General features: G+C 33.8%; 2 protein-coding genes across 8 annotated transcripts; both read right to left on the bottom strand.

The window, feature by feature from the left end:
* Nucleotides 1-435: 435 nt before the first annotated feature.
* LOC149732161 (NFX1-type zinc finger-containing protein 1-like) lies at nucleotides 436-16,733 on the bottom strand. Of its 4 annotated transcripts, none has more exons than XM_089883776.1 (37): nucleotides 16,532-16,733; nucleotides 12,473-12,580; nucleotides 11,854-12,000; nucleotides 11,596-11,720; nucleotides 11,217-11,364; nucleotides 11,054-11,144; nucleotides 10,848-10,948; nucleotides 10,658-10,792; nucleotides 10,164-10,255; nucleotides 10,007-10,099; nucleotides 9,836-9,948; nucleotides 9,551-9,659; nucleotides 9,293-9,376; nucleotides 9,116-9,214; nucleotides 8,728-8,899; nucleotides 8,474-8,661; nucleotides 7,911-8,042; nucleotides 7,760-7,846; nucleotides 7,600-7,677; nucleotides 7,212-7,289; nucleotides 6,590-6,709; nucleotides 6,453-6,512; nucleotides 6,268-6,330; nucleotides 5,747-5,842; nucleotides 5,561-5,699; nucleotides 5,072-5,264; nucleotides 4,837-5,016; nucleotides 4,335-4,535; nucleotides 3,972-4,071; nucleotides 3,389-3,519; nucleotides 3,057-3,146; nucleotides 2,851-3,001; nucleotides 2,162-2,352; nucleotides 1,947-2,105; nucleotides 1,503-1,661; nucleotides 959-1,114; nucleotides 436-837 (listed from the first exon to the last, which is right to left on the bottom strand). In XM_089883776.1, exons 1-37 carry the CDS (start codon nucleotides 16,723-16,725, stop codon nucleotides 634-636), a joined length of 4,767 nt encoding a protein of 1,588 aa, XP_089739902.1. In that variant the 5' UTR covers nucleotides 16,726-16,733; the 3' UTR covers nucleotides 436-633. The 4 variants fall into 4 exon arrangements, with proteins under 4 accessions (XP_089739902.1, XP_089739905.1, XP_089739904.1 ...); XM_089883779.1 differs by lacking the exon at nucleotides 16,532-16,733 and adding an exon at nucleotides 13,458-15,530; XM_089883778.1 differs by lacking the exon at nucleotides 3,057-3,146.
* Nucleotides 16,734-16,874: 141 nt separating this feature from the next.
* LOC149732160 (uncharacterized) lies at nucleotides 16,875-22,315 on the bottom strand. 4 transcript variants are annotated; one of them, XM_089883786.1, is made up of 8 exons: nucleotides 22,248-22,315; nucleotides 22,068-22,194; nucleotides 19,982-20,145; nucleotides 18,633-18,711; nucleotides 18,357-18,415; nucleotides 18,083-18,156; nucleotides 17,652-17,754; nucleotides 16,875-17,151 (listed from the first exon to the last, which is right to left on the bottom strand). In XM_089883786.1, exons 2-8 carry the CDS (start codon nucleotides 22,156-22,158, stop codon nucleotides 17,065-17,067), a joined length of 657 nt encoding a protein of 218 aa, XP_089739912.1. In that variant the 5' UTR covers nucleotides 22,159-22,194; nucleotides 22,248-22,315; the 3' UTR covers nucleotides 16,875-17,064. The 4 variants fall into 4 exon arrangements, with proteins under 4 accessions (XP_089739912.1, XP_089739913.1, XP_089739910.1 ...); XM_089883787.1 differs by having other exon boundaries at nucleotides 18,642-18,711; nucleotides 22,248-22,310; XM_089883784.1 differs by lacking the exon at nucleotides 22,248-22,315 and having other exon boundaries at nucleotides 22,068-22,241.
* Nucleotides 22,316-24,748: the final 2,433 nt, after the last annotated feature.

The following is a 24,748-nucleotide window of genomic DNA, read 5'->3' as shown; positions in this document are numbered from 1 at the left end:
AGAACTCCGCATTCTTGGGTTCAATGTCTCACCACTGCCCCACAGCAATATATTTTTTATACAAAGATAGCAAACTTAGACAATTTATAGTGTGGTAGGGTGGGAAAAGAATTGACATCTTTTCATTCTTTTTTTTCGTCCCATTTGGTAGTAAACAAAAAACATTTGAAGAGTTATAAAACCGTATACTCGCAACTTATACATGTTAATTGTTTAAAACACCATCAGGATATCTTGATATTATGTGCTATGGGTGTACCATCTTCCCCCATCTTACTATATATCAAAGTTCAAAACTAGTCAATCTTATTGTTCGCTCAGATTTTTGGCATGTAAACATTCCATCCCTGTTTTTGACATTAAACACACATGACATAAGGACTGTCCTTGTCCAACACGCGAGGGTAAATAATCATTCATCAGTTTTAGAGTATCTGTGTATTAGTACTTCAAATGGACTAATAGTGCCAAGTTATTTACAGATAAAAGAATAAAAAAAAAGAACTGCTGAACGAAAAAGGTCAACAATATGTGTATATAGCATTAGTACAACAACTCTATTATCAACTTTGGGGTTTAGGCTACATCTATTACAGATATTTTAACAACAATTAAAGAAAAAAAAAAATGATGTTATACAAATTGTTTGACTAGGATTCTATTCCTGCATTCAGGATCTTGCAAGCAAACATTACACAAAATAGGACAAGGTTCTCCACAGTACTCAGTACATGCGTGACCACAAATAAGTGGCATATCACACGTAGCCCTGCATGGAAATGACTTCTCATGAAGGTAACAAGGAACCACGTGTCTATGCTTACATCTGTTGTAAACCTGTACCAGAAACATAATGAGCTGCTTGTTGATACCAAATGAAGCAATTTACCAAAATACCCAATAAGGCAATTTGATATTAATATTATAAAATACTGTCCCTACATTTTGTCATATTTACCTGAATCATAATTTTGTCGCATGTGGTTTTGTGGCATCGTGCATTCATGTGTGTATGTCCACAGGACATCAGCTTGTCACATAGAAAGTAACATTTTAAGAGGGTTGCGTCAATATGACAAGGCATTTCTTGTTGATGACCACATTCAGGCATGGTCTGCAAAACAGAATAGTTAAAACTTTATTAGGCAGTGTTTTATATGAGTGAATATTTCAAAATTTATTTACTTACAATATTGACTACACTGTTTACAGGGCTTTTACTTATTTTATATTTGCTTCCCTATTTTAAGTAGTGTTTTTGGACTGCAGAACTGTCAGGCATACAAAAAAATTAAATTGGTGACAAAATTAAATAGGCAATACTGTAAAGGGAGCGTATAAAAAAATCTGTTTGTGTATTTTAAATTTTAAAGTTAGATTAAAAAAAAGTAAATTTTAAAGTTAGATTAAAAAAACATTTTTTAAACGTGTAGTACTATTTTTGAAAAGAATTGTTGCGAAATATTAATTTAAAAAACAAACATCAGCCTGACAAAAACTACCTTTTCCACAAAAATTTCACAATCTCCACATTGTACTCCACATTTAAGCATGCATTGGTGACCACATGGTAAAACTTTTGTACACGGTAATAAACAAGAAAAGTTCTGAGGATTCACTCCACATTTCATTGTTTGAGTGTGACCGCACTCGGGCATTATCTGTTGGAAATTTGAAAATTAAAACCAACATTCTTTAATTCTAATTAGAACGTTACTCTGTCTATAAATACTGGACGAATTTTGCATTTTCCAGCATATTTTGAGGCACTTATGTCTCTTTTAAATAGGCAATCATTTGTAAATGTAGTAAATAAAACAACTGTGTCATAACTGTTAAAGTTAGATTTAAAAAATGACAATTTTTAAACGTGTAGTACTATTTATGAAAAGAATTGTTGCTAAATATTAATTTAAAAAACAAAAATCAATCTTGACAAATATTACTTTTTCCACAAAAATTTCACAATCTCCACATTGTACTCCACATTTAAGCATGCATCGGTGACCACATGGTAAAACTTTTGTACACGGTAATAAGCAAGAAAAGTTTTGAGGATTCACTCCACATTTCATCGTTTGAGTGTGACCGCACTCGGGCATTATCTGTTGTGAACATAAAAATTAAAAACAGCATTCTTTAATTAGAATTCGAATGTTACCTTGTCCACTAATACTGGACAAGTCCCACAATTTTCCCAGCATTTTTTGAGGCATTTATGTCTTTCCTCACACGACTTCAGGCAAGGCAGAAGACACTTGTATCTTTCGTGATCAGCATCATCAGGATGACATTTTCTCAAACAAAAGTGACCACATTTTAAGGGAAATTTACATTTTTTTCCACAACTTCCTAGAAAAGTAAACCAAGTTTGCATGTTTGTTTAAAGTAAATATTTTTTTTTTTGTCCGGCGCCGTGGCCCAGTGGTTTAGGCGCTTGCATCGAAACCAAAGTGTCCCCGGTTCGGTGCTCGGCAGCGGTACTAACACTGATCGGCGTATGTGTCCTTGGGCAAGACACTTAACGGACATTGCTCCAACCCAGCGGTCACTAATGGGTTGTCTAAATTGTAAGCCATATCAAATAAAATCATACACAAAGTTGAAAAGTATGGTAACTCGTAAGCACACGAGGATAAAAAATGGTGCCAACAATACGCGTCTGACTGCGATGCGGTGTCGCGGCACCGCACGCAAAAAAAGACTTAAATGGGCTTTTCCGGGTGTTGGGGTAATGGGCCAAATCTGGCCTAAATCCCAGGTCCTTGACAAGGACCTCACCCATAAAGAATAAAAAAAAAAAAAAAAAAAAAAAAAAAAGTAAATATTGAAAGAAACATAATAACATACCACCACGGGAATCTTTGAAGTCTGCTGCAGTTTTGGCAACCACCAATGAGTTTAGATGTGCACACTTTAGTACCAAACCATCTCCAATTGAACCATCTGTTTCTAAATTTGAGACAATTTCATTCCAGAGTTGACTTTCTTTACGTAGCAGCTATAAAAGGCAAATTGTTTATACCTTAGACCATAATAATAGATTGATCACCTACTTTCATGTTGCCAATACAGAATAGACCTTTCTTTGCACGAGAGAGAGCAACACATACGCGATTGTGAGTTTTCAAAAAGCCAATATTTCCCTACAAACAATACAACTTATAGGTGATATAAGGTAATGGCAAACAGTAGTTTAGAATATGCATTAATTTAATACGAATGTAACCCAAAGAGCAATCATAAAAATAGAGAACCTTTGTTATAATCTATAGGTTGCCCTACCATATGGGAATAAATGCGTTACATTCATTTATGCCCACTAATACAAAAAAAAATTAATAGAATAAAAAACACACTCTGTCAAGTAAACAAATCAAAGTCATACCTCATCATTGCTTCTGACAAGTGAAAGAAGAAGAATATCATTTTCTTCGCCCTGGTAATTATCCACTACAGCAACTTTAACATTCTTCAACTTTTCCTCATTTAATTGCTTCCTTATTTTAAGCATTTGACCTTATTCCAACCAAAAACAAATGTTTTATAAATTTAAATGTTAATGAAAAATTCTTCCAATAACTCGTACATGTTTTGCATGTGTGTAGCATTATGTTTTAAGCTGTTGAAAGAATAAATCAATGTAACTTGCTTTATCCTCACATGGCCGGAAAACAACAGTTGTTTGAACATAGATGTTTTTTCATACACCTCGTGCCAGGCTACAAATTACCACGTATGTAATTTTATGAGTGATTATTTGCCTTTTTTTGGGAGGTGGGTGATTGTATTTTTTAAATCATTAGGGACAACTGGGTTGAAGCAAATTGCCAGTAAGTGTCTTTACCAAAGACACATACGCCACAGTTGTTGCCAGAATTACAAACAAAAGCTTTACATTCATGATGATTCACAGTTTACAAACTTACAATTCTTCCTTAAGTGATTATTCGAATTTCACTAAGACTTACCCCTGTAAGTAGTAAGTATGGTTATACTCTTGCTTGAATATTCAAACTGCAAGAAGTACTTGCACAGGGCTACAAGAAATTCCGCTTCATGCAAGTTCATCTGATTAGTAAATTCAAATATGTTTTCTCACTTTATCCTTAATAGTAACTAAACTACAATTAAAGAATAAGTGGGATGTATTTTAATGTGCACATTAAATTAACATTTATCAACAATGCAACAGGAAAAGTAAGGTTTACATAGCAGGTTCCATGGTGAGTGGGGTGATAAAAATCCAGTTAAACCAATCAACCACAAAATTAAAACTTTTAGTGGGCTTTTAATCCAATCCCAGAAGGATGAATGGTTTATGAATTCCTCACCTTTGATTTATCCACCATTTCCTCTTTTTCCTCATGGCTTATGAAGAAAACGCTTTTTTCAACTCCAGCAATTTCCTTATAATTTTTCACATTGTTGTTGTCAGTCAAAGTCTTATAAATATGAGGTCGAATGAGGTCAGCGATTCTTGGTTTCATTCGATGCTGACAGGTGAGTTGGGCGAATGGAAGTCCATTTCTCACCTGGAAACATATGGGTTGTTATAACAGGATGATTTAATAAACAATCTTAAACATCATTACACAGCAGAATTTAACTTAGATTGATTTTTTGTACAAGTTATTTTTTCATATTATAAGCAAACCTTTAAAGATTTAATTCTGCATAAGATATCATACAATATATTATACATCATTTTACAGTAGCCTATTTAAATTATTATTTGGGTTAATTTTTCAAAGATAACTTTAGAACCACACTCTGTTGTTTTAAAAATTCACCACCATTTGCATTCATATGTTAACTTGACGTTAAATTTCTTACCAATCTTTCAAAGAGAGAAACATCCAAATTCATTTTCAAAGCAAGCTCATATACTGTAGTTGGAGGTTTCAGTTGCTGGTGGTCGCCGATTAAAATTAAATGTTCTGTAGTTTTTGGTAATGAAGCTACAATGTGTCCTTCCAAAACTTCGCCTGCTTCTTCGACTAACACAACCTTTATCTACAGAAAAAGATGGCAAACTCTACGTTTAAAAATTTTCGGTTATTTATATTACCGGCAATTCATGTAGCATTGATCTGTACTTGGCAGCAAAAGAAGTTGTCATTCCAATAACATCAGCTGTCTCCAAGACGGTACAATCTTGTCTATCACAAGATTCTTTCCATTTAGCGGCCTGTTTATTGTAAGCTTCTGCATAGTTTTCTATTTTTTCACTAAACTGCATCCTCCAAAGTTGAGCCCACAGTCTGGAAAATTTGATTAATCATTTTTAAAAATTACAATATAATCTAGACTACACACATAACTTTGTTGCCTAACAGAAACAGTTATTCTTCTTGCTAATAGTTTGAATGACTTTTTTCACAAGCTAGAACAAAAATGTTTTGTAAGAAATAGAATTTACAACTGTACGTTGCCATTAGAGCAATGGGTATATGTCCCATTATCAGAAAATGAACCTGGCACAGTGTACAATACAACAATATTTTCTGCTATCACGCATGGTGTACAATACAACATCTGTTTGAAAATTATTACTGACCGATACAATTTCCATTTTTTTTGAAAAGTGAGAATCCTAATATTCTTTATTCCGATCATCTCTTGAAAGGATATTGTAGTGGTGTTGTTTAATTCCAGTTTGATTCTTCGAGTATTATTGCTGTGCATTTGCTGTGATCCTAAAAATGACAATTAAATTCGGAAAAAAACAACTTCAATGACTTACCAGGAAGAATGCTTGTATAACTTGCTGCAGCGAGCATTCGACGCTGCAACATTTTCTCAATAATGCCTTGTTTGTACTCATTGCAAACTTGTCTGCCTAGATTGTTTCATAAACATAACTGTTTATTATAATATCCGATGTAGGTAACAACTTAAAAGTGTAGGTAGAAACTTCCTAGTTTATAACATTACCATGTGACAAAACAAGCAAGATATATAAGATTTTTAATGCAAATTAAAACTTAAATTTTGCTAGACCAGCCAAAATATTTACAGCTCTGTAAAATGCTACTTAAAGCAGAGTAGTTTCCCTTCATCTTAATTTGAAATTAATTACATTGGTATATACACCTTTGAATTGAATGTATTTTTTTAAAAGCTATTTTACAATTCCATCCAGCTCATTGTCCATGGACACGAAAAAGTGTTGTAAGTTGCCATCTTATTTTACCTTGTAAAATAAGCAGGCAAATTTAATCTTTAACGTCGGCGCAAAATACAATGGTAGTATACTATACACACCTTTGCATACATCACATTGTTCTAACAACCATGTTTCAATTTCTTCAAAAGTGACATCATTGTCTGCAGATACAAAAAAAGTATTGCAACATTGCAACCCCTTCTTACTTTTCCAAAGTAAGGGGGCACAAGGTTTTACTTTTAAACCTTTCAACCTTAGTGCAAAAACCAGTTGTTATACACACCTTTCAAACAACATTTTTTCAACAACCAATTTATAACATCTTCAAGAGAAACGTCATTGTCTGCAAATACAAAAAATATAACCAGATTAAAACTAATTTTTAGTGAGAACAACAAATACATAGTATAATCAACAAACCCTTTTGATTTTCGATTAAAACATAGACAGCACATTTTACTTCAACTTCATTGAAACATTCCAGAAGCGGTTCGATATGTGATGGCAGTTCCTCAAATACAAGAAATGAGTAAACTATTTCTGAAATAAAATTGACTAATTAAGGTACCTAAGTGCTAATTTATTGCCACCAACAACAGGCAACATTGTGCCAGTGTAGTGAGGAAGTAAATCAAAGGTAAGTTGTATGTATATAAAAGGTAACTAAATATGGATGTAGAGAAATTAAGAACCATCTTTAGACACTCTGTGTTTTAGGAAATGAATATTAGCAAAGAATTTGAGAAACAGTTTGTTACATCAAATTTAATAAATGAATTTCCTTACTAATTTATGGTGGGGTAACTTAAGAAAGTATCAACACAGATGGCTTTATTTCATACACTTATGGCTTGAGAGTTTCCGGGTTTACGGAATTTTTAATTTTTTATCTTAATTTTTTTCAGGCTTTCATTTTGTTGGCATTAGGCTTGTTTTTCTGTATCGCCCATAGTTAGGGCAACATTAAATTTCAAGTTCGATGTCATCTAGTTGAGAGGCAAGGACAATATCGTACTCTGTGTTTAATAATTAAATATTGTACCTGCGATTGAATCTGATGAGACTGTTCTGTTTCCATTGTGTATAAGACAGTTAGCAACAGCTGTATAATCTAAAGAGCCTGTTACAAAAAAATGGTTTTTAAGATAATTTTTCTTTTTTTTAATACATGCAATAATAACCATACAATACAAATATGAGAATATTGAAAGACTTGGCGGTAAACAAACAAGATCTGTGTTGACCAAATAACGGCTGATAAGCTTATACAGCTATAGGCCCTACATAAAAACACAGTTAATGAATTACACAAATACGGTGTGTATAAAAAAGGCCTAAATGGTAACAAAGGAAGGGTCTAAAGAAGATCTGACCACAGAATAACTTTAAAGTTTTAGGTTATTTTTAATTTTTATATAATTTGAACAAACCTGCTAGATTAATAGCTTGTTTAATTTGGTCCTTTGTATAGTTTGAATGGAAGCTACCAGCCCATGCTTCTAGTACTTCTATATTGAAATTGTAGTTAAATAATTGGAAAATGGTTCATCTAAAACTCTAATATGCACACTTCATAAAATGTATTCTTACCTTCAATCACATAACTATATGGTGTAAGATTTTGTACTTGGCAGAAACCCAACCACTGCAACAAAGCAGTATCTAAATTGTGTTTTTCTGAAAAACAAATTTAAATTTAATGGAAACTAAGTTAAAAAGATGATAGAGATATAAACAATACCTTGATTGAAGAAGTGAACAAACTGTTGAAACAATTCTGTTGGAATCACCTCTTTAAGAACACTTAAACTGAGAATACAACTTGTTGAAGCGTTCAGCGCGACTGTCTCATTTTTCATTGGACGTTTGAGATCTTAAATTAAAAATAGAGTAATAACTTTGTACAGTCACCACCTCCCAATATAGTTTTAAAATGTGAAAACAAAAATATTTCCTTTTCCACTATTTTAGTTCTATAATCAAAATCACTATACAAATAACTTAATAAAATATAAGTCTTCTGGCAACATAGTATTATTTAAACCAACAATCCTATACAGGTTGCCTTTTTCATGGTGGTCACATCAGAAGCTACATCAACTTATAATATGACTAGCTGTTACAAGTACAGAAAGAAAATACGATCTTGCACAGTAAAAAAAAGGCCTGAAGCTGCATGTACTTTATTGCGCAACATGCATCATCCTAAAGTATTTTGTCTAGAAAAATAAAAGCAGACTTTGGTAGCAAGATTGCGGTTTAAATTGGGTGTCTTCCTTTCAAGTAACGGGAAAATAGTCGTACCATCAATTCGCTCATAGCGAGTTTTTATTCTTTTTTTTGTCTTTACATTATTGAACTGATATTGTTTAAGCTTTTCACTTTTACATTGACCACCCATTCTTATGATACGTTTGTCATGAAAGTCAATAATTCCTTCCAAGAATTGATCAAGTGCATGATTGGTATAACAAACCACAAGAATGGGATTCCTAATTAAATTAAAGAAAGAAACATTACTTCAGCCAATTTTAAACAAGAAATAATTGAACTGTTACCTTCCTCCATGCATGCGTAACAAAGCTCTCATCATTAATAGACCAATGTACGTCTTTCCAGTACCAGGGGGTCCTTGTATCAAAGCTATTTCATTGGCCAGCGAAGTTTGCAAAGCAAACTTTTGAGAATCATCCAAATTTACGTGGATGTCGGATAACCATTTTGTGTGATCTAATAGAGCATCAGGTAATTAATATTACATAACTTCTATAACAGTCTACAATTAAAAGTAAATACTTGGCAAGGGTAAGGCGGTTATATTGCCCACTGTTAAAAAATATGAGGTCTTTAAAAAAATTATGCCTAGAGTTTCAATTGCAGCAATGACGCTGCAATTACACTTTCAATTGCAGAAATCATAAATAGGATAGATTCACTTTTACATACCAAATAGAAAGTCATGCTTGTTCTTCATTTGATACATAGGTAAAAGAACATTCTTGTCACATCCAACTATATATCGGCTCAGGGGTAAGGTTTTCATTTCTATAAAATAATGTAGAAAATATTATTGGTAAAATAATTAAAAGTTTTTATTAAATAAATTTGAATAACAATAATAACCTTGCAAACTAAAAAGAACATGATGATATGCTTCGAAAAATGCTTGGCTTTCAACCACAGTGTAACTGGAGGAAAATATATGTCCTGAAAATTAAACAGCCAAGATGAGCTTTTCTTTCCAAATATAGGTTGCATTAATATATGATAAAAGTGAATATTGGGAAAAAAAGAGGTAAATTAAAAGGGCATTTACACATTTTATGCATAAAAACATGAAACAACATAAGGTAATTATAAAACAAAACATTTTAATGGTACCGTTTCCAAAAAAATGAACGTTGTGGGCCGCCAACAACTTCACCTCGAAAAATCCCTTTCTTAGCTCCTTGGGTTCTCTTTTTGTTATCACTCCAAATAATACATTTTCCTGTAAAATGCCAGAGATAAGACGATATGGTGTTTATATGGAAATTAAATTTGAAGGTATTTAAATTAATAAATTATAAAAATACAAAAAGAATAGTAAATATCAAAAAGTTTTTTTCCAAATTAAAAGTTGGAGGTATGTTACTTAATGTTACAAATGTGATTGACCTACCATACCTTAAAATTGTCATTAGAAAAGTAAAGGAGGTTAGCACTCTGCAAACACTTAGAGTTCGCCCAATCTATTTCTCCAATATTCTTCACATTAAACTGAACATGATAATGAATACCTTCACAAAGCAAATGTTTAATAAACTAATTATTGAATTGTTTAAAGGAAACACAAACCATAGTTAGTTGGTTCGGGAAATAATATCCGCACATCCTGATAAACCGTAATATCAGTCAAGTTTTTAACTTCATTCGGACTTTCATTTCCACCTTAAGAAAATAGTTTGAAGTTTGCACAGTTTACATAGAAAAAACTAAGGTGTAAGTAATATACCAAGTTGCTTTAGCTTCCTGATATCCGTTCTAAAAGGTTGAACAAAGTCCTCTCTTAATAAACGAAATTGAACATCAAGATAATCAACTAAACTGAAAGAAAATTGAGAATTTCAAATGCACTTTATATTTTTATCAATCAAGATATTGAATGAATGACTAAATGTAACTTGCTTTATTCTTGCGTGGTTGGAAAACGACAGTCTTTGTAACATGGGTGTTCTGTTTCATTCACCTCGTGCCACCTTACGGGTTACCATGTGTGATACAATTTTTCTTTTTTTTGTATGGCTGATATTTTAAACAATCCATTAGTGACCACTGGGTTGGAGCAATTGTCTTTAAGTGTCCGGCCCAAGGACACATACACCAACAATGGTAGCAGCGACGAGCCTTGAGCCCATTACCTCTGGGTTAGAGGTAGGCGCGCCAACTACTTTGCCATGGCGCGAGTTTATATTACACAAGGTTTAAATGCTATGTGAATATGAATACCTCTGGTAGGGTGAATCAACTTGATTCGGTCGTAAAACTGGATTCTCTATACTTGTAATATCATCCAGTGTGGGAAGTACAGAAATTAATCTAAATCTTTCAAATATTGTATTCTCTTCTACTTCACATACAGAGCTGTAAATAAGTGAACTTTAATAATAAAGTTGTTTGTGAAAACTTAAGCCCATACAAACTGAGGGACATAAGGTGTTGTATGATGCGTTTAAAATGCTCCTCTTGTTGAGGCAGTTTGTCAATTTCTGTTTTTAAAACTTGAATCAACCTTGTAACCTGAGAATACATAACTGTTTAAACTCTGGGTCTTGGATGAAATGTTATGCTTAGTAGGATGGTATAAGTTTCTATCATTACAAATATTTTATAAAATTCCCAAACCTGGTCACAGGATTGTTGTGGAGTATAAGTGTGGCACATGTTTATTAATCTGACACAACCAAGAAGTTGAGACCAAAAATTGTCGGTGTTCCTAAGAAAGAGTTTGTTAAACAAATAAACATCTAAAATTAAAACCTAATAGCGATAAAAGACAAATGCATACTCTGTGTGTAATTTGTCATCTAACAAAGAGATAATTTGCAGAATAAATTCACTTCCAATGATAATTTCTGAGACTTCAACAAGACTTTCTCTTGGTCCATGTATTTGGGCGATCTTACCACAAAGATCAAGAACAGAAGCTTTTAATTCTGCAATGATAAAGACTATTACAACATATCAAATAGTCCTTCAGGGAAATGTTAGAAATCTTCAGAACCTTTTATAATTATTTTATAATATACCGGTAGCAGAATGATACCCCAGATCCAATTGCTGATTTACAGTTTAAAAATCAAATATCCCTAAAATGCCAAATTAGAGCTTATTAGGATCTTCTATTCTGCTTTTAATTTATTTACTTTCTACGGGTAACTATTTACCATCAAGCATTTGTCTCTGCAGCAGTTTTAAAAACTCTTCCTTATCTCGCAACAATTTTGTCAACGCTTTTGTGGAATTTCGTTTTGCCATTTCCACAATTTGATCTAGATCCCTTATGTTAAAGCTGCAATGTTGATATAATTGTAGTTAAATGCACTCATGCCTATTTATCATTTGGTACTGTATTAAAATAATAAGTTACTAACAAATGAGTATAAAAAACAAATCATTTTTAAAACAAGGTACGACTTATGTACGTTTTATCTCTTGATACAGGTGACCTAGATCTGTGACCATTGCTTAATCTTGCTCCTCTATTGTTTCTACCTTGGCTTCCTTGGAAGCCACGTCCTCTTCCTCTGCTTAAACTCCGTCCTCTTCTCTCACCTTGGTGCTCACGATACCTGTTGGAAACAACGTTATAATTTATTTTAATCTGGATTCTGATAATTATTATTTATGTCCCGATTCCTGCCCCATGATTTTTAGAAAATGTATTTGTGGTTCAGGATCAGAGAAATAGAGATAACCCAAAAAGAAAATTGGGATAATAAGATTCTAAACCTTGAATTTAGATAATATATTAAAATAACATCTGCAGAACTTTCAACTTGCTACTCTTATATTAGTAAAATATAATTTGGTTATCTTATGAATCCTGACAATAAACTTCCACTGTTAATAGAAACTTTAAACTATTACTCAAACACCTCGGTTTTTAATAAAAAAAATGCAACCAGATTGATGAAGAGCAGCTAGTCTTATAAAGTCAGATGTGCATGTGTAGTAAGTTACCAACCATAGAGTATAGACTTTAAAAAACAATGTATTAAAAAAATACAACTAATACATCTTTATTGTTTAGAGAAAGGTAACCTTCTTCTGTGACCAAATCTTGCTTCATCTCGACTTCCTCCTTGGAAGCGAAGTTCTCTTCCTCTGCTGAAACTCCGTCTTCTTCTTTCACCTTGGCGATCATGATACCTGTTTAAGGTTTTAATTTACTAATTATGCCCCGATCCCTGGGACATGTCCGGCGCCGTGGGGTAGTGGTTGGCGCGCCTGCCTGTAACCCAAAGGTAATGGGTTAAAGGCTCGACGCTGCTACCATTGTGGGCGTATGTGTCTTTGGACAAGATATTACCGGCAATTGCTTTAACCCAGTGGTCACTAATGGATTATCCAAATTATCAGAAATAAATAATCAACGACAAAGCAACATACATAGTAACTCGTAAGCTGGCACGAGGTGTTAAACCCGTGTTATAACGACTGTCGTTTTCCGGCCACGTGAGGATAAAGTAAGTTACATTCATATTTCATTCATAATAAGAAAATGCAATTGTTGTGCAGATACAGTAGAGTAAAGGCAATCCTATAAAATATGGGATCATAAGATTTAAATGTGAATCAATGTAACTTGCTTTATCCTCGCGTGGCTGAAAAATGGCAGCCGTTATAACACGGGTGTACTGTTTCTATACACCTCGTGCCAACTTAAACCCATAGCCTTTGTGTTAGACAATTAGAGGCATGCAGGCTAACCAACAATTACCAACGGTCTATTGAAGTCGTAGGAATACGTTTTTTTAATTCTTTGAATGTCGTAGGAATACGGTTTTATAATTCTTTGAATGGTCTTTGTTTTCAGTTGAATGGGACAAGAAAATAGAACGAAAAGGTGTCCCATCTTCCCCACCCCACTGTATATAGGCTACAACGGACATTGGGCACCAGTGGCTGAGCGCGTTAGTGTCTACGCGAATCCCGACTAGGTCGATATTCGGCAGGTAAACTTCCCTTCTGACTGTTCGTAATCGCTGATGAAGCAACCAGTTTATTATTCCAACAGCGTATTTACCTGAACGTACAAGGTGTGGAGCCTTATAGAATCAACTGGCGTTTAATGAACATATAGCCCCCACTAAATAAACAGGATTGATGGTTGGGTTAAATGAGCCCTTGTTGATCCGACTTCATATACAGGCTTCAGCGGGGTGCTATATCTACTGTAGTACTAGTTGCTTTTATAACCAGAGACCAAACAGTTCATGATATCTTGCTATATTTTATATTCCTTTTTCTGGTAAACAAATACACGATACAGTATGGGGCAAAGGCTTACTTGACTGCCGGGCAAGGGCTCGTAAGAGCCCGCCATGGGCCTAGATTGGCCTTAAGGTCTCAGTACCGATAGTGGCGTTAGTTTGGTAGTTCTTGTTCCGTTATTGTGTTAAGGCGAAATGGCATTTTATACCGGACAGAATCACGTGACAGCAGTGTGACGTCATGCGATAAAATGGGAGCGATTTGGGTCTGTCAGCGGCTGAACGGGATATCATAAACCTCGTTCAGCGGACCAAGGTGATCCTAGAATACAAATATTCTAGCGACCATTTTCGATACCTTCTACTAGTGCCACCAACCTAAAATTTGGACACTGTACTAACTAGACCCCAGCGGTACCGATTCTAAAATGAAAAACTTAAAATTCGAAAAAATATTAATTATGAATATTAATATTCGTCATAAAAACATATTTATAGAATTTTCTCCCGATCCAGCTTCGAATATGTTATAGCGCTAAGTGATACCTAAAATATGAAACATTATTTTCTTTAAAAAACTGCGGGGATAGATGTTAAATATAAAAAAGTATGATCATAACTTGAATCATATAAATATTATATTTTCGATTTTTTTGCGAAAATATAACTAACGCATACATCTATGTAGGTCACTAGCATGTTATCCCCATCGAAAAAAAATAATTTCAACTCTTTTTTATAACTGAATATTAATATTCGTCATAAAAACATATTTATAGAATTTTCTCCCGATCCAGCTTTAAATATGTTATAGCGCCACGAAATACCTAAAAAATGAAATATTGTTTTCTTCAAAAAAAGTGCGGGGATGGATGTTAAATATTGTGGAGAGTATTAATTACTCGAATTTCGTGTTTATATATTTTATTTGCACGAACGCAAAAATAGTACATACTAATCCACATAAATGTTTTTATAACAAAATTATAACAGTAAATATAAGAATATTGATATACCTAGTGAGGCTAAAAGTATCGGCGTTAAATGGTTTTGTATCAATTGCTCTGACTAATTTGTTTACTACCTATGATAACTATGTGTTTTCAGTTATATTCTACAGGAATCCGACGATGATCAACGAACAGACAACGAGGAGATCACTAAATGTTTGGTCACTATTCCTCACTTTTTACTCTTCTATTAATTCTGCATCGTATCAGTTTGCAGAATAGTAGAAGAGTAAAGTGTTTAGATTATAACTGCACAAAACTCCTCTCTGGTGGACCTTGCCAACAACGTTAAAACTCTATAAATGCCAAAGGTGAACACATTCGCAAATTCAATAACGGAGGTGCAAAGATTATCATAAAATGGGCGAAAGCGACCTTGCACCTCTACTTCAGGCGTTTCTATAACAAACAGGTTTATCTTCCTTTCCTTTAGACATTCATTATTGTCTGCGACAATTCGATCCAGCCTATCAATTAATCTTAGAGGCTTTAAGAACAAACAATCTTTTGTATTAATTGAAACAAATAAATTAAAATTCTTGATATATTTCCAGCTACGTAAGTACGGACAGGATACATATTCAAAGCTGGATCGGGAGAAAATTCCATAAATATACTTTTATGACGAATATTAATATTCAAATTTAAAAAAAAATAAATTAATTATTTTTTCGATGGGGATAACATGCTAGTGACCTACATAGATGTATGCGTAAGTTATATTTTCGCCGAAATATTTTAAAATTTAATACTTGTATGATTCGGGTTATGACCCTCATACTTGTTTGTATTCTGAACCCTTCCCCGCACTTTTTTGAAGAAAATGATGTTTCATTTTTGAGGTATTACGTAGCGCTATAACATATTCGAAGCTGGACCGGGAGAAAATTCTATAAATATGTTTTTATGACGAATATTAATATTCAGTTATAAAAAAAGTTGAAATTAATTTTTTTTTCGATGGGGATAACATGCTAGTGACCTACATAGATGTATGCGTAAGTTATATTTTCGCAAAAAAATCGGAAATATAATATTTATATGATTCAAGTTATGATCATACTTTTTTATATTTAAGATTCCATGAAGAGATCTCTAGTAGGCCGTGCATTAACCTTCAGTCACGCCCATATGACAACAGACCGCTAGACCACGGCCTACTAGAGCTAGCTGCTAGACCGAAATAGCTTGTAAACAAAATTTCTACCCTTCGCATGAACATATAGTCTATAGTAGGGTGGGGGGATGGGACACTTTGTCAGACGAGACTTTTTTTAATTTTCTTTATAAGGACTCCCATTTAATGATAATTCTTTGTTTATTACCCTTTGTGTCTTACAGGTTGAAAACTTTTGTTCGGATGTTTAACGGCGTAACCCTATACGTCAATGTTGGGGTTGCGGGTGACTGATATTGTAGAATAGTCAGGATACAGTGTTTAAACTATGTAGATATATCTCCGACCGTATATGGTTGTCCATTGACTTATTCAAACAGATTAAAACCAGCTTCTATATAACAATAGAACCAAATTCGCAACTGTAAGATTGTAACATCAAAGTTTTCACTGAATGACTTTAATATCTATGACCACGGCCTACTAGCCCTAATAAGTTTTTTTTTACTCGTGGTTTAACCCTTATTTAATGTATAGTAGTATATGGCATGCAATATTGGCAGCAGAACACGATTCACAGAAGTTAACTAGATATAGGCCTATTTCGTTTCTAACTTACTAGTGTAGTACAGTCGCTTTTTGTTGCTCCTAACACAAAAGCCTTAGCTTAACACTCTAGAAATCGTTTTAAAAATAACCTAAATAAAGGTCTACAATTCAATCGCTTATTGCGGGAAAAACAAAAATCTAGGTGACTTACCTATATCGCATTTTGACCCCTGTTAACGAGAAACGAGTTGTCCGCTGGAAACGTCCACTTACTGGTAACACAACTCCAAAATATCCAGCAAGCAAAACAAGACACAAACATTGCGAAATTGTTGAGGAGGCGAAACTTTGGTTTTCGGTTTGGGTATTACCCGTTGAATAAAAACTCCGTTTACATTCGTTCATTGCATTGTTGCGTGTTTGGCTTTACCGATGTGTTTTTGCTGCTAAATACTGAAGTTAATGTCAAGTAACTCTTGTGAATGTCAATTTAAAGAATCTAATTAGTGTGTGTTTATTTTAAAACATGTAAATACCATCGACACAACAAATGATTAATGTGTAGGTTTTATTACATCATTTTCACAACCAACACACCATGACGCCAACGCCTACACGTAGGGCTTTAAAAAAGTTTGCGTGGCAAACAATGTTAGGATAGGCTTGGACAAGTATGTGACTCTGTTAACATCAGAGATATAAGTACATTGCTGGAAAGATAGAATTAATGAATTATCATTGTTATTATGGCAATCCTCTCTGCAGTCCCTGTGTTATGTTTGCGAACTGCTCTGCCACCTTTCTCTGCATTTCTTCACTCATGTGGTTTGCCTGGTTTATATAAAATTACTTTAGAATTCAGATGCTAATGTTTGTTCATATTTTTAGACATTTTTAATCAATCAAATTTTTTAGTAACAAAAGAACATCCGGTTTTAATTGAACAAACATATTATTTTTAAAATATATATATATTATTTTATTTTATGTATGTTTTCTCGTTGCGTTGCCAACATAGCAATTCAAATATTTCCTAAATAATGGCTTAATTGTTAAAAGGTTACATCGTAACCAAACGATATCAGATTCAATGCTCAATGTCACTCCCATTGTAGGTGTGTGCTTAAGCAAAACACTTAACGATCATTCATTTAACCCTTTGGTAACTAGTACTTTGTCTAAGTTTTCAGCCATACACAAAAAGATCTGCCCATCTTTTACATACATGAAACGACAGAAGTATAAATTACATTCCATCAAATATTAAACTTACTTGAAAAACAAAATCATACTGTTTAGTGTTTTCATACTTTCATTACAAACCAACTTACTGCAATATGCAGGGGAGATCCACGACTTGAAAACAACTGCAGCTGGAAATTGGAGATGTCTCTTGGTGTCATTGTGCGCGTGCAGGTTTCAGTCAGGCCAGGTCTGTCAAAGTAAGTTACCATAATTAATACATGGACTAGTATACAGTATCCGCATATGTAAGCATTGGGTAATAATTAAAAACTTAAAGCATTACTATTCTACTTCATTTTTAAAAGATGAAAAACATGAAATGTGGCCAACTTAGTCAAAGAATTGTTTCATATGTAAACTGTGTTAATTTTTAATTTATTGGCAATTAAACTATCTAAACGGTTTTGTTTCTTTTTCAGTTCGTAAAACACATGCAAATTTAACTGTAATCTGATTCTGTAGCACCAACACACAAAATGGTTGTATATTAAAAAAGCAAAACTTTTATTGAACTTACTTGAATATAGGAGTACCTTGGACAACCCCGGAATGTGCGACAGGTGTTGCAAGGACTGGGTTTTTTAATGAAGACTGTAAATAATAAATTGACTTCATTATTAGTTTACTTTGCTCTAAGGATAAGTTACAGCCAAATAAAAAGTGATAAATTTTAAGCTTAAGCTTAATATCAATTAGACCAACTACAAAAGTTATATTCTGGAATCTGAGTAAATAATAGTTTCTACTTTAATTTTTTCGATGTCGATTACATTCTATTGAAGTTTTGATACCTTTTTTCGACCTCTTTTTCCTTTAACAGCTCGACTGACACGTTTGGACTTGCCTTTGACTGCATAGAAATAATTGATAATAGATACATTTGTTAAAACAAAATATATAAACACTTATAAAATATAAATATATATAAATTTAAACCAAAATGCATACAGTCTTATAGGTATTAAGATAATAACTTGACAAAACACAAAGTATTGTTTGAACATAGTAACAGAACAAAACATTAAGCATATGAATATCAATCCTCTTTCTTTAAATCAATAACACACAAATTATACCAGCACTGGTTGCAACTGAAGTAGTTGTCATCTCTTCTATGTTTTCTACATGGTCATTCCCACTTTCACCCTATACAATATTCAATGGTTAGTCTTTACAACAGTAAGAAATTATAAAATATAGGTTTGGGGATATATTTTAACATTCAAGTATTATTTCTTAGCTGTGGAGTTTTATATTAATGAATTAAAAAGTAATTCAATCCCACTAATCCCAGTATAATTACCACAACACTCAAGATGAATTTATGATCAACTTATACAAAAGAAATACACTGACATAAACAATATAAACATTTATATAAACATTTTCATTAAATACAAAACAATTTAAACCCTTGGACCGCAACCCTCGCCCGGGCTATTTCCTACCACAAGTTAGTTAATAGTCAGTAGTTCGGTTATTTCTTATCATACGGTCCCAAATTTGGTCTCGTTTGAAAGAAGAAGTAATCAATTGTATGTCAATGTATTTAAAAATTTTAAGCATTTTGTTGCTAAAGTTTGTGAACATATTATTGGCATATTTAAGTGTTGCTTAGAATTCGGTCCCTAGTTTTTGGCCGTTTTTTTGCCTTTTTGCGCAACTTAACTGTGTGAATAGTTATGATAGGGAAACCCTAGTGTAAAAAGCATGTTTTGGCATTGATTTGGTCTTTGCAAAGCTGTTTTAGCCTTGAAAACAATATAGAACAGGTATGTTGTACATAATGTATAAAAAGGGCACCCCTTAGGCTTTAGCTGTACAGTGTTTGTAGGTTTAGTTCTCATAATTCCTAGTAAGTACCCAAACTGGTATGCTGCACAGGTACTGACTGAAAAATGTTTTCAAAAATCAAGATTTGCATCGAAAAAATATTATTTTGTCAAACTCTGAACATGAGAAGTTCAACCTGTTCTGATGAATCTGAACATTGTTGTAATTTTTTCATTTATGATGCAGGTAACTTCACAAATTATACATCAAAAAGAAGGTTTTTACATACTAAGCAAGTTTGTAATAGATTATATTTTAACAATTTTGTTCTTTTCTGAAATATTCCATAATCTAAATATTAAAATATGAATTTGAAGATAATTTCATAATCACGGGGCGAAAGCACAAACTTCCTAAAGAAAGTTTTGGTCTAGCTGCTATAATTTGCTTGCAAATTCCAATTAAGTGAGACCTGGTCAAAAAGTAAAAAATTACGAAAAACAATCACGCGGCCAAAGGGTTAAGCATCAACAAAAACGAAAGAACATAACATATTTGTTGTGTCTTGAATCAATTTAATACCACATTATCCAAGTATTTTACAAATACAAAAACTAATAAAACGCTTCTTTAAATACAATACCTGTTCCCGTGACTTTGCTTCAATGATATATTTTTCGCAATATTCCCTTAATGTCATTTCTTGAACATGTTTTGGAATACTCATTAGCGTAACCTGCATTTCTTTTCTTAGATTATCGGTAACATTTTGAACAGACTTTCGATAAGCTTCAATTTGTGCTTTCACTGAAATAAAAAGATGCAAAGTAAGTTTCCTTACCGTTAGGTGGTAACTGTGGTACAATCATAGGCGGATCTAGGATTATTCTGACAGGGGTGTTCGCAAGAAAATGTTTAACTAATAGTTGCAAAGCAACGTATTAACATGAGCGTAAACCAACCCGTAAGTTTTAATTGACCACTTGCATTCGCCCGCGGTAGCAACATTAATCTATGCTACCCATAACAAAGTCCTTGTAGGAGCTACGGTTTAGCTCGAACGCGGCTGCGTTTTTAGCCTATAAGGAATAAGCGACTGATGTCTATAACTTAATTAATGCTCTCCACTTGATGAATATATACAGATGTATTGACGATAACGCAAATCATAAACAATGGCCAGATTCCAACAATAACCAAAAGAGAGCCAAATCAGCCAGGTTGCCACAGAGCCAGATAGAGACCGAGAGAGAGATTAAAAAACAGTTACGTTCAGTCGCTTTTTCAAATAGAACATTGATAATAGCTGAACACATAATAACTAAATCTTAAACGGTTACGCTAAATTGGCGATGCTAACAGAACCATGCAAGAACCTATACTGAAACGCAGACCAGACAGACGGCGTTCGCATAACGAAGACAGGAGAAAGGCAATATATATGCCAGTCAGACGGTGGCGCTAGACAGTCAGTAAAATAGTAATTCTTGGAGTTAACAGTGATTATTTACGCAGGATGTTACTATTTTTTGCTTAAGCGAGTTTAGTTTACTCTCTCAGTCTCTCTATTACTGCATAGGAATTCAGGTAAACAAACAATATTACTGCAATACTGCTAAACAGACAATGTTTTATCCCTGCATTGCATTCTAAACGATTTAGGCCGTAATAATCAACCTAAATCTGTTACAGAAGTATTGCTGCTTTATAATATTTACCATGTTTTCCTCAGCCAAGCAGCGTGTTTGTTACGAAATATTTTTTTTTTCAAGTTTTTTTTGTTGGACGAGTTTGGGGTTAGGAGTTAGAAGTTGGGGTTAGTGTTAGGGGTTAGGGGTTAGTGTTAGGGGTTTATATCTTATGTGTATAAACCGTGAAACTAACTGCTCCTTATAGAATAGAGAAACGAATTTGTCATCGCCTCCTAGCGGAAACAATTTTCCGTCTTCTCTGTATAGCTCAGCGGTTCCCAACCTTTTTGGTGCCGTGACCCTTTTATAACATTTGCCAAGTTGCGGTGACCCCAAGGATGAAATTAGTTGGGTCGCTTTTGAAAGTTATGTAGGCTAGGCTAGCTATCGTAGGCTACCTATGGTTGATGCCGGGAATTCAATAAAATCGCGACCTCAAGTCCAACTTTTGCTTAAATGCAATTCAGCAATCAGCAATTAAATTTTTATTTTCATGGTAAAGGCCTTTGTGACGTAATGAATTACCTGAAATCAAACGAGTAAATCCTGTAATTTTTCATGGCCGCTAAACTGCCATTAAAATCTTGGTATAGCTCCATGTGAAAAAAATTTCCGTATTCTCTGTATAGCTCCATGTAATAAAAAAAGTATTTCACTGTGCGGGACTCGAACCCGGTAAAAATGAAACAAAGAGAGTATACGACCGCACGCAAATCGTTACACCACAGACTCGACGACAGTAGACACAACGAAAGAGCGTATATAACCGACCTAATATGAGAAATCTGTTCTTACTAGTGGTTTATGAATTTAGAAAGGTATTATTATTATTATTTAATTAATTTGTTTTACACTTATTAACACTTTGTAGTATTGTTTTGTGCGTTTTTACGTATTTTTTAATTTAAATAATTACCGACATCTAGTGGAAAAGTGTACCTACTTCTTCATATAGTCCCATGTGTTGATGTGTATATAATAGAAATAAGATTACCCCAATTTTGCATAAAAAAATACTTTGTACACTTATAAGTTCACCTTCAGTGTCATAGTTTTCAACAACAGCTTCTATTTTTTTCTGTTTCTCTTGTTCCTCATTTTCTTTGTTTTTTTGACTTTTCCTTGCCATCTTGATTGTTTTAATTGATAAAAGTTGTACACGTTTCTGAATCATAAAAGTTAACAAAAAAATGAACAATCCTTTTAGTTGTAATAAACCGTCACTGTTGTAATATACAATATTTTCCAGCTTTACTTCGTATGTATGTAAAAAACATAAAACTTATGTAAAAAACATAAAACTTAACGATGCTGTGCTTTCTGATTCTCTGATAAAATAAAAACAAATCTTGTTTTTTCCCGCCAACCAATCAGGAAAACAAGAGAGAAGGGGTGTGTAAAGAACTGTTTTCAACGAAAAGTCGCAATAAATTAGGTCTTTATATTTGTTGTGACGTACATGGCAAAAACAACAGAAAGTCCTATTACGACGCCGGTGTCGTAATATATTCGTTCCGATTAATATATTTTTTACCGGGCTCTATTGCGCATGCGCCGAGACGCTACTGCGCAAGCGCAACAGCTCGGAACAAATACAATGACCACCCGGTCCAAATTTTGACCCTACATTGAAAACGCTCTATACAAAATGTTTATACGTTAAAACTTTAGTTATGTTATTTGTAGCCTAGAAAAGTTTATGGTAGTTCAATAAGCACAATTTATTTGTGAACCAAGGTGATGACGCGTGCTACTACCAAAAATTTGGGCACTGTAGTACCAACTGGACCTCAGCGGTACCGATTCTAAAAAAAAAAATTATTTATTAAAAAAAATAGTTTTGAATTTTAATATAATAGAGTGGGGGAAGATGGGACACCTTTACACAAAATATATAAATATCCCGGTCGTGTTTTAAACAATTAATAACGGTCTATGAAAGTCGCGAGGACAAGGTTTTATAATTCCTCGAATGTTCTTTGTTTACTACCAAAATGTACGAGAAAATAGAACGAAAAGGTGTCACATCTTTCCCCATCCTACTATAATATCCAAATATCGTGATCGTGTTTTGAACAATTAACAACGGTCTATGAAAGTCGCGAGGACAAGGTTTTATAATTCCTCGAATGTTCTTTGTTTACTACCAAATGTGACGAGAAAATAGAATGAAAAGTTGTCCCATCCTCTTCCACCCTACTATATTCGTTATAAAAAAACATATTTATGGATTTTTACCGACCCAGCTTTAAATATGTTATAGCTTTACGTAACACCTAAAAATTAATCATAGCGACGCCAACAGTACAGATGGTAGAATACGTTTTGTAATATTTTTCCTCTGAACTTTTTTTAGTCGTTACGTACTTATTAAAGCTCGTATTGAACAGAACAAGTGCGTTCCATTACTACACATGACAGAATCGCTAAATAACTCTTCGTATGTTTTAAAAACAGTCTTATATTTTAAATTTAAAAATATTGCTGGGCAATTTGTGCTAAAGCTAAAGTGTCCTATCTTTCCCCACTCTACTATGTTATGAGACTAGTATGTAGAACACTAGGAAATCATTTAGTGTTTTGTACAAAGAAATATTTTTGAAAGACCAACTTTAATAGCAGGTAAACAACATTTATGAAAATATTTTCTACATGTTACACAAAAAATTGCAGCTGTTTTTCTTTATTTCCGCTGCAGTTAAGAGCTTCGCATTCACCCCAATTGAGCGGCTTTGTGACGATTCATTATGACTTTGCTTTCTAAGCCTCTAAGGTTACGTGGGTCAAACTACCGGAACAAAGAAGTCATTTCTGTACTCCCAACTCCCGCGGCCAATTTATTTGTGGGGTCCGGCCATGTCATTTTAATTGCATTTCGCATATTCGATCCTCTTCCATTGGGTCTGTACTTCCTACGTCGATCGGAGAATATTAAATTAAATTGTCATTCTGAACCAGCAAAGTAATTTTCCTGCACAAAAGATTGAATGATCTGTGTTTGTATTCAAACAGGATTGAATCAGCCAATATTTAAAGAAAAAGAGCAGATAGGCTACAGCAGCCCAACAAAAGCGGGTAATGTTGGTGAAAGCGCATGGAGGTAAATCTGGCGTTCCCATTCACGAGAGGGATAATAGGAGAGTTCGCACATGAACGAATTAAAGACAGAAAATACCTGTAATTTTCTTAAACACATTCCCGTAATCTTCCTGTAACGTTAGTAAGCCTACAGCACATTCCCGTAACTGATAAATACTTAAAACAAGCACAAAACATATTCCCGTAACTGGTATAGGCTTTAGACAAGGTTAAAACACATTCCCGTAACCTTCCCGTAACTGGTATAGACTTAAAACAAGTTAAAACACAGCATTCCTGTAACGGCATTGTGCTTAAAACACATTTCCGGATTCCCGTAGCTTTCCGTATTCCCGTACATTAGTTTGCAGTTTTTCCCGTCTTTCCCGTAGTTCCGTTTTCCTGTTAATTAGTATTACCCAACACGAGCGCGAAATGTGAGAGATATAGGGCACCTGTGTTATCCATCATGTCGTTGCACGCTCCGCAAAGACGTTTAAGTGGAATTTATTCTGTAAAAGTCACGCTGAAAAATTGAATTTGGAAATAAATTATTGAAAATTTGACATGGCCTAATAAAAGAAAAAATAAAGTCGCTCTACCTCAAGGCCATCCATTATGACGTTGCACAGGAAGTTGCC

This window comes from Ciona robusta, chromosome 8 (assembly GCF_009617815.1).
Source record: "Ciona robusta chromosome 8, ASM961781v2".
Classification (NCBI taxonomy): Eukaryota; Metazoa; Chordata; class Ascidiacea; order Phlebobranchia; family Cionidae; genus Ciona; species Ciona robusta.
The sequence above is the reverse complement of the archived record's forward strand: the minus strand, read 5'-3'. Positions and strand labels throughout refer to the sequence as shown.